The sequence below is a fragment of the Chanodichthys erythropterus genome, chromosome 16 (assembly GCF_024489055.1).
Source record: "Chanodichthys erythropterus isolate Z2021 chromosome 16, ASM2448905v1, whole genome shotgun sequence".
In the NCBI taxonomy this organism is placed as follows: Eukaryota; Metazoa; Chordata; class Actinopteri; order Cypriniformes; family Xenocyprididae; genus Chanodichthys; species Chanodichthys erythropterus.
Genome location: NC_090236.1, coordinates 5,992,202 through 6,006,763, shown reverse-complemented (window position 1 = coordinate 6,006,763; position 14,562 = coordinate 5,992,202). Strand labels below are relative to the sequence as shown.

The 14,562-nt window shown below is 36.6% G+C and overlaps 2 protein-coding genes across 7 annotated transcripts in view; one reads left to right on the top strand and one right to left on the bottom strand.

Moving 5' to 3' along the window:
* LOC137003878 (sterile alpha motif domain-containing protein 9-like) overlaps nucleotides 1-11,026 on the top strand; it is a 28,291-nt gene extending 17,265 nt beyond the window's left edge. For all 4 annotated transcript variants that reach the window (XM_067364143.1, XM_067364144.1, XM_067364146.1 and 1 more), the window contains one exon: nucleotides 5,550-11,026. In XM_067364143.1, coding sequence (XP_067220244.1) covers nucleotides 5,551-10,455 — 4,905 coding nt within the window. In that variant the 5' untranslated portion in view covers nucleotide 5,550 and the 3' untranslated portion in view covers nucleotides 10,456-11,026. The remainder of the gene's footprint in view (nucleotides 1-5,549) is intronic.
* The window catches only part of camsap2b (calmodulin regulated spectrin-associated protein family, member 2b), an 84,283-nt gene that overhangs the window by 47,467 nt on the left and 22,254 nt on the right, over nucleotides 1-14,562 (bottom strand). For all 3 annotated transcript variants that reach the window (XM_067364147.1, XM_067364148.1, XM_067364149.1), the window contains exon 3: nucleotides 11,844-12,005. In XM_067364147.1, the coding sequence (XP_067220248.1) occupies nucleotides 11,844-12,005 (162 nt within the window). The remainder of the gene's footprint in view (nucleotides 1-11,843; nucleotides 12,006-14,562) is intronic.

Here is a 14,562-nt window from a genome sequence, read left to right as displayed (position 1 = left end):
ATAAGATGGACGTCATTTGAAATCAGAGACTTTGTTTCATATCAAAAGTAACAAAGCACAAAGATTATTGCGATTTATTGGATGGGAGGCGCTACATATTCTGCTCATTCATCAACTGCAAACAGACTAATTGATTCTTCGGATTTAAGAATTGATATTGGTTCGTAAAAATGAGAATCAATTAAAATCGAGAAATCGATATTTTTTACCCAGCCCTAGTCCGAATCCACTTTTACTAGTTGAACGATGAAAAAAATGGTCGTCACGCCAGGCGCATGGTCCAAAAGGGTTGAATCTAGACTCTTAATGAGTCATGGACTTGTCTGCCATCTGCACTTGTATTGTACCATGGTGGATAGCCATTTACATGGCAGAATATACAGTGGGTACGGAAAGTATTCAGACCCCCTTAAATTTTTCACTCTTTGTTATATTGCAGCCATTTGTTAAAATCATTTAAGTTCATTTGTTTTCCTCATTAATGTACACACAGCACCCCATATTGACAGAAAAACACAGAATTGTTGACATTTTTGCAGATCTATTAAAAAAGAAAAACTGAAATATCACATGGTCCTAAGTATTCAGACCCTTTGCTGTGACACTTATATATTTAACTCAGGTGCTGTCCATTTCTTCTGATCATCCTTGAGATGGTTCTACACCTTCATTTGAGTCCAGCTGTGTTTGATTATACTGATTGGACTTGACTAGGAAAGCCACACACCTGTCTATATAAGACCTTACAGCTCACAGTGCATGTCAGAGCAAATGAGAATCGTGAGGTCAAAGGAACTGCCTGAAGAGCTCAGAGACAGAATTGTGGCAAGGCACAGATCTGGCCAAGGTTACAAAAAACTTTCTGCTGCACTTAAGGTTCCTAAGAGCACAGTGGCCTCCATAATCCTTAAATGGAAGATGCTTGGGACGACCAGAACCCTTCCTAGAGCTGGCCGTCCGGCCAAACTGAGCTATCGGGGGAGAAGAGCCTTGGTGAGAGAGGTAAAGAAGAACCCAAAGATCACTGTGGCTGAGCTCCAGAGATGCAGTCAGGAGATGGGAGAAAGTTGTAGAAAGTCAACTGCAGCCCTCCACCAGTCGGGGCTTTATGGGGTGCTGGGTGTACATTAACCCTCTGGAGTCTGAGGCTGATTTGGGGCCTGGAGAAGTTTTGACATGCCCTGACATTTTGTGCTTTTTTCAGTTGTTCATAAACATATTAATGACAAAGGTGTCATTACACTGTATTCGGCACAAACTAGGCTACAATAATATGTGAGGAACATGTATGCACATGTTTGTGTTTTTGAAGGAATAACGTTTATGCGTGGTTATTGAAAAAACAAAAAAATTAAGTCACTGAAATAAGGCCAAAAATATATATTAAATCTGTGTTTACAAGTCTTCTGGGTATTGGAGGTTGTAGGCTAGAGTTTTTGCTTCAAAATTATGTAAAAATTATAATGCCTACTTGTTCATATAAAACAATATATTGATTTAGTTTTTGTAAGACACTTTTTGTCAAGAAACACAATATGCGTGGAGGTGTGAGTCATCATGAATAATGGGTCATTTATACCTGAGAAGACAAAAGAATCGCATAAAGAACCTCTAATGGTGCTGCATAATAATGAGGCCTTTCAGTCAGGTAGGCTGTGAAAAAAACCTCTGTAATCATGTCTCAACTCAATTTAAAATAATGGTATTCTATTATATTCTTTAAAATATAATGTATTTCTGTGATGCAAAGAGTCTGAATATAGGTTTTTAGTTTAAAAGCATGCACATTTGGAGAAATATTGATGGATTCTCATATGTTTATGTCAATTTTCTATACAGAGGAGTTAAATTTATTCTATATTCATTGTCATCACTATGAGCGCTGGTGTTTTCAATTCATACTTGCAGTCGAAGGGCGCTCTGTACACCTTTAGTCCACAAATTATTCTAAAGAAGAAGATGACATTTTAGGAATGGTGTTTTCAATTCATACTTGCAGCCGGAGGGCACTCTGTGTGCACATTTAGTCCACAAATTATTCTAAAGAAGAAGAGGACATATCAGGAACTAACGGCATGTCTTCCAGAGGTCGCTAACCATGGCTTTTAAATACAGATAAACACTTTTCAAGACAATAAATACATGATTGAGATGATGTATGCCTGTATGATTCATAATTTGCCTCTGAATAGCGCTGGCTCCGTGGGCGTGGCCGCATGAGCGGATAATGAGCTGAATCACGGACTTCTGACATGTGTCTCTTTTCATACAGATTACATAAACACAGAATTTTTGTTTTTGATATGACTTACATGATTTAAAACCTGACATTTCAATGTGTCTTTAGACATAGGTCTAATTTTTTTTGATTAGTATTCACTAAGTTATAGTTCATTTTCTGAGAACTATCAGATTAAACTTTGTTCAGTGGGAGAGGACAGATCATGCATCATTTCAGTTTTCTTTATTTTGCAAAAAGCACAACATTTTGTTTTTACTCTGAGTGTACACAAATAAAAGAAGATATTCTATCGTTTCAATTGATATATTACTTATGTCTCTATGACAAAAAATGACGGAGTATTTTAAGTCTGTTTTGCTGCAATGTGAAAAAAAACCCTGCAAAATGCGGCGGCGCATTTTCAGACCTCAGGGAGTTAATGAAGAAAAAAATTAACTTAAATGATTTTAGCAAATGGCTGCAATATAACAAACAGTGAAAAATTTAAGGGGGTCTGAATACTTTCAGTACCCACTGTATTTCAAATGTTTATTTCTTTTAATTTTGATGATTATAACTGACAACTAAGGAAAATCCCAAATTCAGTATGTCAAAATTAGAATATTACTTAAGACCAACACAAAGAAAGGATTTTTAGAAATCTTGGCCAACTGAAAAGTATGAACATGAAAAGTATGAGCATGTACAGCACTCAATACTTAGTTGGGGCTCCTTTTGCCTGAATTACTGCAGCAATGCGGCGTGGCATGGAGTCCATCAGTCTGTGGCACTGCTCAGGTGTTATGAGAGCCCAGGTTGCTCTGATAGTGGCCTTCAGCTCTTCTGCATTGTTGGGTCTGGCATATCGCATCTTCCTCTTCACAATGCCCCATAGATTTTCTATGGGGTTAAGGTCAGGCGAGTTTGCTGGCCAATTAAGAACAGGGATACCATGGTCCTTAAACCAGGTACTGGTAGCTTTGGCACTGTGTGCAGGTGCCAAGTCCTGTTGGAAAATGAAATCTGCATCTCCATAAAGTTGGTCAGCAGCGGGAAGCATGAAGTGCTCTAAAACTTCCTGGTATACGGCTGTGTTGACCTTGGACCTCAGAAAACACAGTGGACCAACACCAGCAGATGACATGGCACCCCAAACCATCACTGACTGTGGAAACTTTACACTGGACCTCAAGCAACATGGATTGTGTGCCTCCCCTCTCTTCCTCAAGACTCTGGGACCCTGATTTCCAAAGGAAATGCAAAATTTACTTTCATCAGAGAACATAACTTTGGACCACTCAGCAGCAGTCCAGTCATTTTTTTCTTTAGCCACTTCTGACGCTGTCTGTTGTTCAAGAGTGGCTTGACACAAGGAATGCGACAGCTGAAACCCATGTCTTGCATACGTCTGTGGTTCTTGAAGCACTGTCTCCAGCTGCAGTCCACTCTTTGTGAATCTCCCCCACATTTTTGAATGGGTTTTGTTAGGGCTGGGCGATAACTCGAATTTGACGTTAAGGGCGATTTGTTTTTAATGAAAATCGTTTTTCTCTTTAACTTCCACCACCGGCTCTCCCCTTAGGCTTCCGTAGTTCAGAGTGGGCTCGCCCTCCCCCCGCTTACCTTACAGTCAGCCGCACACAGACAACATGGCAGGTAACAGCGCAGAGCTCCTTCCAAAGAAAGGCACCGTTTCATCCGTTGTTTGGAATGGACTATATGCACGGAGCGTTCTTTAGAACTTCCGCATTAATATAAGCCAGCTCGAAAACGTCCGGTGAGATGTCATTTGCTGGTGTGTTGAGCATCAGTAGTGTAATACTTAGTTTATAATCAGATTATAGTCACTTAAATAGGCATAGCATCAATTTAGTTATTCAAACATAACACGCATACAAAATAAATAAATAAGGACGTACCTAAGTGTTCCTCCTCGGCTAAATTCAATTCGACCATCAGTTTTCACACTTTTATGTGAAAAAAAAGCTTCAAAAATTAAATATTTATTGTACACTTTAGTTAGATTCATTTAATAAAATGTGTGTTTTTATAAGAGTGCTGAAATCATTGATCTTGCGCTGCATTGACTGACAGCTGCTGTGATTACAAGGTAAAAGTGCAGTATCACTTCCTGTTTAATTAATTCACCATAAAAGTTATTGTTTTTCTTAAGTTTTGTAAGTATTTCATACTTCACAATGACAAGATATATTTGTAAACCTAGTTACTTTATAATGTTTAACATTTAGTCAAAAATAAAGTGAAAAACGATTAGAGGAAATGGCTCACAAATGCGCAAATACATGCTACTTTGCCGCCACCTGCTGGTTAAAGTGGTAATATTGTCTTTTTTATTTTTAAATAAGTGTTTTCTATCAAATGATGTATTTACTATATTTTTAAACGATCGGTTTTACAATGGGGACAATCTCAGAAGGATGAACAAGTAATGTTTGTGGTCATCATAAACTGCATAAGCGAAAATCTGAACAAAATAAAGAGTACATTTGTTTTGAGCAATTTCTTTGTCGGTTGTTGTTTGTTTTTAAATAGAAAAAAAAAAAAATCGATTAAAATCGAAAATCGGGTTTGGTGTGAAAAAATCGGAGATTTTTTTTTTAAGTCATATCGCCCAGCCCTAGGTTTTGTTTCACAATCCTCTCCAGGGTGCGGTTATCCCCATTGCTTGTACACTTTTTTTTCTACCACATCTTTTCCTTCCCTTCACCTCTCTATTAATGTGCTTGGACACAGAGCTCTGTGAGCAGCCAGCCTCTTTTGCAATGACCTTTTGTGTCTTGCCCTCCTTGTGCAAGGTGTCAATGGTCATCTTTTGGACAACTGTCAAGTCAGCAGTCTTCCCCATGATTGTGTAGCCTACAGAACTAGACTGAGAGACCATTTAAAGGCCTTTGCACATGATTTGAGTTAATTAGCTGATTAGAGTGTGGCACCAGGTGTCTTCAATATTGAACCTTTTCACAATATTCTAATTTTCTGAGATACTGAATTTGGGATTTTCCTTAGTTGTCATTTATAATCATCAAAATTAAAAGAAATAAACATTTGAAATATATCAGTCTGTGTGTAATGAATGAATATAATATACAAGTTTCACTTTTTGAATGGAATTAATTAAATAAATCAACTTTTTGATGATAATCTAATTATATGACCAACACCTGTACATGCATACAGCTCAAGAATGGTAAAAGTTCAAATGCTCAAAAGTTCTTGCTTCTTATGCTGTACATTGGTCTGTGCATTTGACTGTTGTTTACTTTTTTTAAAAAAATATATATAAATATTTGTTTCTTATTTGTTATAGTATGGCTACAATGAATCAACAGATAGAACTTCCTCTTCGAGTGGAGGAGTGGACGAGAGAGCAAGTTTACTACTGGCTGACTGCGGTGACACAAGTGAATAAAATATATGCAGATAAGCTGTACGAGGAAGAAGTATCAGGAGAAGAACTAGTCTGTTACGAGCTCAAACATCTGCTGGGTCTTGGTATTAAGCATGGTCCAGCAGTTAAGATTATCACCCGGTTAGAGAAGTTAAAAATTAAACAACAAGGATCATATTCTTCTGACCATTCCCACACACAATACACAGAAGCAAGACCAGACACAACCGTGGAAAACAAAGACAGCATTTCAACAGATGAAACACAAATATTCAAAAATGCTAAAAAATCAAATAGAAAATCACACAAAAGAGAAAAAACTGACTTTAGAAGGACTAATTCTATGGAAGAAGATTTAATGGATGACATCTCTCAAAGAAGCACTTCAATAGAACACCCACAACCACAAAACAAAACTACTCCAATTTCAGGAACAAGTTGTACATCTTCCAAAGAAACCGAACCAACAGAGTCAGCTGACCCTAAAACATCAGACATTAATGTTTATGAAGTAGCTGAAAAGGAAAAGCATATGAGGAAGTCTGGATCCTTGCAACACTCATGTACTCTCTATCCATTTGATCAGAACTCTGCTTCTCACAGATACATTCAAAACTACACTTTACCACCAGAGACTGGACCAGGTAATCTGACCGATCCAGTTCATGAGTACAAGTTCATGGGCAGAACCGATGATATGAATGTGATAAAGAAGAAGTTCAATAAAGAGGTGTTCAGGTTTGCTGCTGGTTGTATGAACAGCCGCACAAATGGAACCATCCACTTTGGTGTAGCAGACTCCAAAGATTCTCAATACGCTCATGCTGAGATCACTGGGGTCAGTGTTGACAAGAAGGACACGATCATTGATCACTTTAATCAAGGTATTAAATCATACTTTGAAGAACACACAGATAAAGCAAAGGCATGCATCAGGCAGCCACGCTTTGTAGAAGTGCTCTGCCCTGACGGCACTCTATCTGGCAAATATGTCATAGAGGTGGATGTTGTTCCATCCCACAGCATAGTTCAAGGTAAGCTGTTTAATATCCATACTCTGGATGAGGACAATCAATGGAAAAAGAGCAAAGGAAAATCACTCTTCATCAGAGATGGGGCTGCAACACGAGATATCTATAAAATTGGTAATCCAAAAGACATACAAGATGAACTGACCCGAATAAATTACCAAAAAAATGTTCTGGATGAAAGGAGGAAGGAGGCGGAAAAGAAGCCTGAAAGCAAAAGAACATCAAACCAGGGGGAAAAGCTGAAGAATCTGCTGACATGTGGAAGCGGCAAACTGGATTATTATGAACACTTTATCATTGTAACAAACAAAAGCCACCCTGAACAACTCCAGCATCTTGAGTTCATGACAATATTGAAATTGCTCTGTGTATTGGACTATGATTCCAACTCTGCAGTAAGTGGGTCCTGCCACAACTATAGAAAAGTGCGAATTGCAAACCTTCACATGCCAAGTCAGTTCAATGCGGATCCAGGAATAGTTGTGAAAAATCTCAATTTGCGCAAACAAACAAGTTGGGTATTTTGTAATTGCAGAGAAGATCTCAGCACTGAATCTGACAGGCCACTCAGACCAAGCGAATGGTTAATACACAAAGCAGGAGAGGTACAACACATGATTTCATTCCTCTGCAACCCAGACACTCTTCCAAGAGGTCGATTCTTAGTCATATTCCTCCTTCTCTCCACTGTTGAAGCCATGAATGATCCAATGTTTGACACATTCATGTCATTTTATAAAAACCTTGGGGGTACAGAGAGCATTTTAAGTATATGTACTTCAGATGCTTCCTTTCAAAAATGGAGAGATTTTATTCAAGCCAGATGTGAACGTGACATCAGCCACCGGAGCATTTATGACCTGGAGCTCAGTGAAATCAATGGGACAATACTGAAACTGGGACAGAACAAGCAAAATGCGCAGAGACTTCTTCCATCTGCTGAGGGAAGTACAGTGGTTCTCCAAAAGAATGATGAAGACCTCATGCCTTCGCTTGAGATCCTTTGTGAAAATGAGTGTGAGAATGTGTATGATGAGAATAGTCCAGAATTCCAGGAATTCCAAATTGAAAAAGAAGCTAAATTCTACAGAGGTGACGAAGTAAAATGGTGGAATTTCTATTTTTCAGAAAAAAATACAGCAAAACCATTCATAAAACGGGACAAATATGATCAACTTAAACGAATAATCGAATCTAAAACCAAAAATCCAACAAGCACATGCGTCATGCTGAATCTTTTTCATCACCCCGGGTGTGGGGGCACCACTTTAGCCATGCATGTAATGTGGAATCTGAGGAAAGATTTCCGTTGTGCAGTTCTGAGAGACAACACTGTTTCCAAACTCGATGTAGCACAAGAAGTTGCCTACTTGGTACGGTGTGGAAAAAACGAGACTATGCGAACAACACCAGTACTTTTATTAGTTGATGATTCCGAAGAGACAGAAAATACAGAGGAACTTCAGCACTGTATACGAAAAACTCTTGAGGAAATTTCTCCAAATGCACTTGTTGTCATTCTAAATTGTTTACGTTCAAGAACCCCAAAAGTGAGATATTCAAACAGTGTCATTGAGAGTCAGTACATCACAGCAACACTATCTAAAGAAGAAATGGATGCCTTTGAAATGAAACTACAGGAACTGCAACAAACGCATGAAAAACCAGAAAATTTCTATAGTTTCATGATCATGAAAACAAACTTCAGTCAAGAGTATGTTACAAATGTTACTCGTAATATTCTGAAAGATCTTGATATTGAAAGAAAACAAGCACAACTTCTTTCAATTCTGGCATTACTGAATTCCTATGTGGCTGAATCAGCAATTTCTGTGTCACTTTGTGAGGATTTTCTTGGCATTAAAAGAAATTTACTGGGGAAGCAAACCGTTTTGGATGAAATGGAACCTCAGTCCTGCTTGCTAATTGAGTTTGAAGCTGAGGAATGGGGAGTGTACAAAGCAATCCGTTTTGTTCATCAACGTATTGCAACAGAGTGTGTAAAGGAGTTAGAAGAGACACACAAAATCCCAAGATCTGATATAGTCCAAAATTTGCTGCATTCTGACTTGTTTTTCAAAAGTGGAATAGGAAAAGATAACCTCTTGCAGTCAGTAAAATGCATGTTAATCACACGACAACGCAAAACAGAAGGTGATGAGAAAGACACACTCTTTTCACTTTTGATAGAGGACATCAATAAACAGAATGACGGACTGAAAAAAATCCAGGAAATCTTTACAGAGGCATCAAGACGATTTGATAAGGACTTTGTAATTCCTCAAGCTTTAGCAAGACATTTTTATCTGAATGAAAAGAACTTTGGTTTAGCAAAGGAATGGGCAAACAAAGCTACAACCATCAAACCAAATTCATACACTCTCGACACAGTTGGACAGGTCTCTAGAAGTGAGCTAAAACATAAAATTGATTACAATAAACAAGAGAACAAAAAATCCACACCTGATGACTTGAAAGAATATCTGGATCTAGCTGATGCAGCGATAAAAGCTTTCCAGAGGGCACAAATCATGGCAAAGGAAGATGATACTCCTGATCAGGAAGAGACACTTCATAGAAAACCAAACACCTACAACATATCTGGATACATGAGTGAGATTGACATTGCTATGACAGTCTTTGACATTGTGAGGGGACTGCCATTGTTTGAGGAAAGGGACTTGATGAAAGACTATTACTTTCAGCAGTTTTTCAAAGGAAAAATGTCCATAACGCATATTCCCATATTCCAGAATGATGCTAACAACAAACGGGCTGATATTCTTAAGGAGTATGAACCATTCCTTGTTTCTTTGAAGACACAAGTAGACAAAGCCTTTGATTTCCTTGAAGTTTTTTTCACTTACACAAGGGAAAGGGGCATTGTTGACAAAGAAAAGCAGTTTAAGAACAGGGAAAAGCTCTCTGATCACTTTAAAAAATACATCACCCTGTTTTGCTCTTCATCAGAGGAAACACTAAATGAGAAAAAACGTAAACCAAAGCTCAGCATGAACATGGAAATTGAGGAATGTCGAATGTTCCTAGAGGAAAACAGAGCAAACAATTTCCCAAGAATTCTTCAGTTTCTGGAGTTCAGAAAAAACATGATTGAACAAATTGTTGAAAAACATTCATTCATATACAATAATTGTGTCACCAAATCTCTCAAGGACAAAACAAACCATTTGCTTGCCCACATAATTCTTAAGCTGAATAAACCAAATTCAACTTTTGCAAAAACCCAAAGAGAACTTGCTGATCTTTTGAAAGAACTCTTGCAAGAAGCTGGAACACAGCATCAACACCCAGAGCCCTACTACCTTGCTGTATTGTTGCTGTGGCCTGGAAGAAATAACACTGATCCACGAATAACAACATATGTGGAAATGCTAAAAAAATCCTCCAGAAAGCAACTCTCACACATTTTTAGATTCAGAAATCCAATTGCCCACTTCTATCTAGGGAAGTCTGATGGATTAGAAAGACTGGTTTCCAAAGCAAGCCTTGACAGCGATTTCAGTAAAGTAAGAGACCGTAATGTCCTATGGCAAAATGCAGACATTTTCAAAGAACAGGCAATTAAAGACAAGCTCTTCAGAGTAAATGGCACATTGGAGCTTGGTGAGCTTTATGCAGAGTATGGAAAGCTAAAGATCCCTGTACGACGCACCTACCTTGGAGGGCTAAGAAGTGGTCATAGTACAGAGAGGGTGACTTTCTACATCGGCTTCGCTATTGATGGTCCACTTGCTTATGACATTCAGTATGCAGACATGAGAGTGGATAAATGAACTAAATGAATTGTTAATTTCTGTCCTTCATCTAAATATACTGGCAGAAAGGATCTTCCTAAACAGAGTCTAGAGAAGAAAAAAAAAATTGTGCATGGTTATTATGATTCTTTGCATTGTAATCCATTTTTCAATCAAGGAGCCAATTCTCAAATGATATCAGTTATATTACATGTTACACACTTATTCTTATATTACTATTATATGTGATGATGAGATGTAATCAGATGTAACTTTTGTCAGCCTGATGTTTGTATCCAAATAATATTTGTCAGCCTCATGCTTTTCTGTTTTATGATTCATTTTAGTGATGTTGTTGATATTTGTTTGATATTAAAGTACAATGAATGGGAAAAACTTATAAAAATAAAATAAATGAAAACAGTACAATAGTGACATTGTAGCAAGGCAAAAGCAAATTATATGGTATTTTATTACAAGTTGAAATGCACAATAAAAGATCATATGTGAGAAAATAAATGTTGCACTTGACAGTTATTATTTCAATATTTTCTATTAGGTAAAATGTATGTACAGAACAGAACACCTTACAATGCTTGACAACATACAAAAATACAGATATACACATAAGAAGCATGTAAAAAGTGCTTTACAACATCATTGTAAATGTGTGATAATGCAAAAATAAAAAAATACTGTAATACATTATTAGTCTTTTACAATAACATGAAGATTGTAAAGATTAACATTGACCAAGATCAATAAATACTGTAAAAGTGTTGTTCATTTGTTAGTTCATAATACCTAATGATAATGCATTAACTAATATTATCAAATTAAACCTTACTGTGAAGTTATTACATCAATATTTTACATTTAGACATTACTGGCATAAGCTGACAACTGCAATTACTTTGCAGATGAACATAACTGTTAGCTTTCCTTTTAGTCACTTTTTTCAAAAAATATTTTGAAAAGATTGATTCAAACTTAATTTGCTATTGTACACATTATTACAATACACTGGCATTGTGGTGACCACACCGATCTCTGGGTCTCCTCCACTGAAAATTGGAAATTGAAAAACCCTCAAGTCTTTCTATTTAGAATCTGCTTGTTAAGTCAGGACGTAAGGAATACTGATCATGCAGCCATTTATGAGCACTGTTTTTTCATATCGCACATTAAAGCTAAGCTTTTAAAAAGTCACACTGTCTCTGAGCTTACATAGACTCTGGCACCAGTATTTTAATGATTCATAAAATATGAATCACTGTCTGACCAACTGAGATTGCAGTATGGAGATAAAGGTTACAATCATGATTTTTCAGCACCATTTGTTGCTTTTGCCATCTGATAAAGTGTTTGGACTGTAAACGGTAGCAGGTGACGTAACAAGTGGATAATAAATGCAGTAGGATTCTTACCTTATTGATCCAAGTGGTTATTGCCTCTTCAGCATCATAAGGGAAGTCCTCTTCAGGAAGTACAGGAGTAAATTTCTGTATGCAGGTCAGAACTCTTTCCACGCTGACCATTTCAACAGTGTATGCCATCATTAAAGTGTCGATCATCGCAAGGTGAGAACTCTGAAATAAAAAATACGAAAAATTACATGATTTCCTATAACAACACATATGCAAGTATTTCACTGATAATGGCAGGCCTTGACATATAACAGTCAGAAACATCCATAATTTACAGCTACATCCTGTACATAACCATTTCACAATGCTTCACATTATTATCTAAATTAGCAAAAGGTTGAGATACATTTAAATTAAAAAAATTAAGTGTATATCTTCTTTTTTAGTTAAAAAATGAACAATTAAACATATCTACTTGGCTTACAATTGGCTTTAGATTTAGATTGCATGTATACAAATTTACTGAATATGACCTAAAAAAATTAGATTCTCCTTATACACAAGGTCACCTGCTAAATGGAGCTTAATTTTAGAAACAATAAAAGAAGCTGCAACACACAATGTGTTTCTGGTTTTGGTCCCTTTTCTAACTTCTGTTGACTCGAACATCAACGCATGCAGTGACAGTTTCAGTCCTCTAGAGGGTGATAGTGAAGCCATTTTAGCCAGACGTATGGAGAAAGTAGTGAAAAGTCCATGTTCAGCTGTGCACAATTCTTTCTCAGAAAATAGAAAATGTTATAATGTTTGTTGAAATACATAAAAGTAGCTTTGATAGCAATGAATGGAAAAGCAGACATGGAACAGCCACTTCTGGTCTCAGGCCTCCTGTGGAAGTGGTGTCCTGGAGGAATGCCTAACCAAAACTCCATATACTCTCCCCATTTACCAATATAAAACACTTAATTACTATAACAGTCATATCTTTGGAAAGTGCAGCAGTGGTAAACCATTACTTGTGTATTTGTACACTGGGAAAGTCCATATGTGATGGTGCTTTGCCATTTAAAATGATGCTTATTCCAACTTGATAAAAGAATATATCTGTAAACTTTGACTGGAATAAAATCTCTTTGACCATCCTTAAAGAAAGCGTAACTTTCTGATTAAAATTATAAAAAGGACATGTTACTTAACCAAACAAATCCTCAAGCCACTAAAATGAAGAAATTACAGTTTAATCCATGGAGATCAGCAAGCCTAGGCTTTTCACCATCCCTAAATGATGAAGCAAAGATTTAGATTAAAATCCAAACATGCTATATCAATCAATTTCAGAAGAAACGCCATTTAGACAGTTTGATTAGTAAAAACTAATTCAATATGCAAATATAAATCCCTTTTTATGAATACTGACAGAATACTTTAATCTGTTTTACATCTTTTAAGTATCTTACCAAGCGTTTATCTTAAATGTCCAAAAATCTTTCTCTCAGCTGGACATTCAGCCACAGTTGGGTGAATCAAGGTAATTTTTAATCAAATGTTTACAGTGGGTGGAAAACATTTGATTTCTGGGTGAACTATCCCTTTAATTTATGGGTGAACTATGCCTCCTTACATTAATTTACTGACTTCTTGATCATAATACAACATAACAAAAATCAAACGAATGCATGGAAATCCTTTTTTAGGGATTAAACTCATATTTACACAAATTTTTTCATCTTTATTGTAAAAACAAACACAAAGCCTGTAGTTCATCTCAAACAGTGCTGTTTAGAGATAGCAGATAATTGTAAAGCCGTGTCAGATTGAATCTGATAAGTTTGTCTGTACACTACAGACCAGGGCTGGATTGGGACTCATTTTTCATGCCTTAGACCGGCACACTTTAATTCACGACTGACTATATTAAAATAATGTAATTAAAACCTCAGTATATAAGTCTGCAATAGTTCACTGTTCTCTACAGCCTTGTAATTAACTGTATTTTTCAAAAATATCTTAAAATTCACCCAAATAAATAACAAAAATACCATAAATCCCCCAAAACTGCACAACTTTACAGTAAAATATTAAATTGAGGGATATTACGTTTGTTTAAAAAAATCACATTTTACTGTCTGGTTATGTAAGCTAGTTGAACAGAAAAAAAATTATATTGTTGCCCAATGCAACAGCATAGCAAGCAACATAACATATGTGATAGGCCCTATATTTTATTATTTGCCTATTATTATTACGATATGAGTAATAGCTTCATACATGCCTTTATCCTTTGCATGTATCCCCTCTTCCTTTTTATGGCTACTCAGCTTTGTACACAATCAGTAAATTATTAAAGGGTTAGTTCAGCCAAAAATGAAAATTCTGTCATTAGTCACCCTCAAGTCATTCCACACCCTAAAACCTTTGGTTCATCTTCGGAACACAAATAAAGATCTTTTTGATGCAATCTGAGAGCTTTCTGTACTCTCCATAGACAGCCACGCAACTGACACTTTGACACTTCAAAAAGTTTTCAAAGAGATCATAAAACTAATCCATATGAGTTGAGCAGTTTAGTGCAAATTTTCTGAAGAGACTTGATCGATTTATATGATGAACAGATTGAAAGTAGGCTTTTATTTATATATAAACATTGATCAGCCAATAAAAACAAATGTTCAACCGATCCTGCTTGACGTGCAAGAACAAACCTCTTGCGGAAGCTCAAACGTGCTGTGTAACACACAAGAATTCAATCTGTTCATCATATTAAGCGATTGTGTCTCTT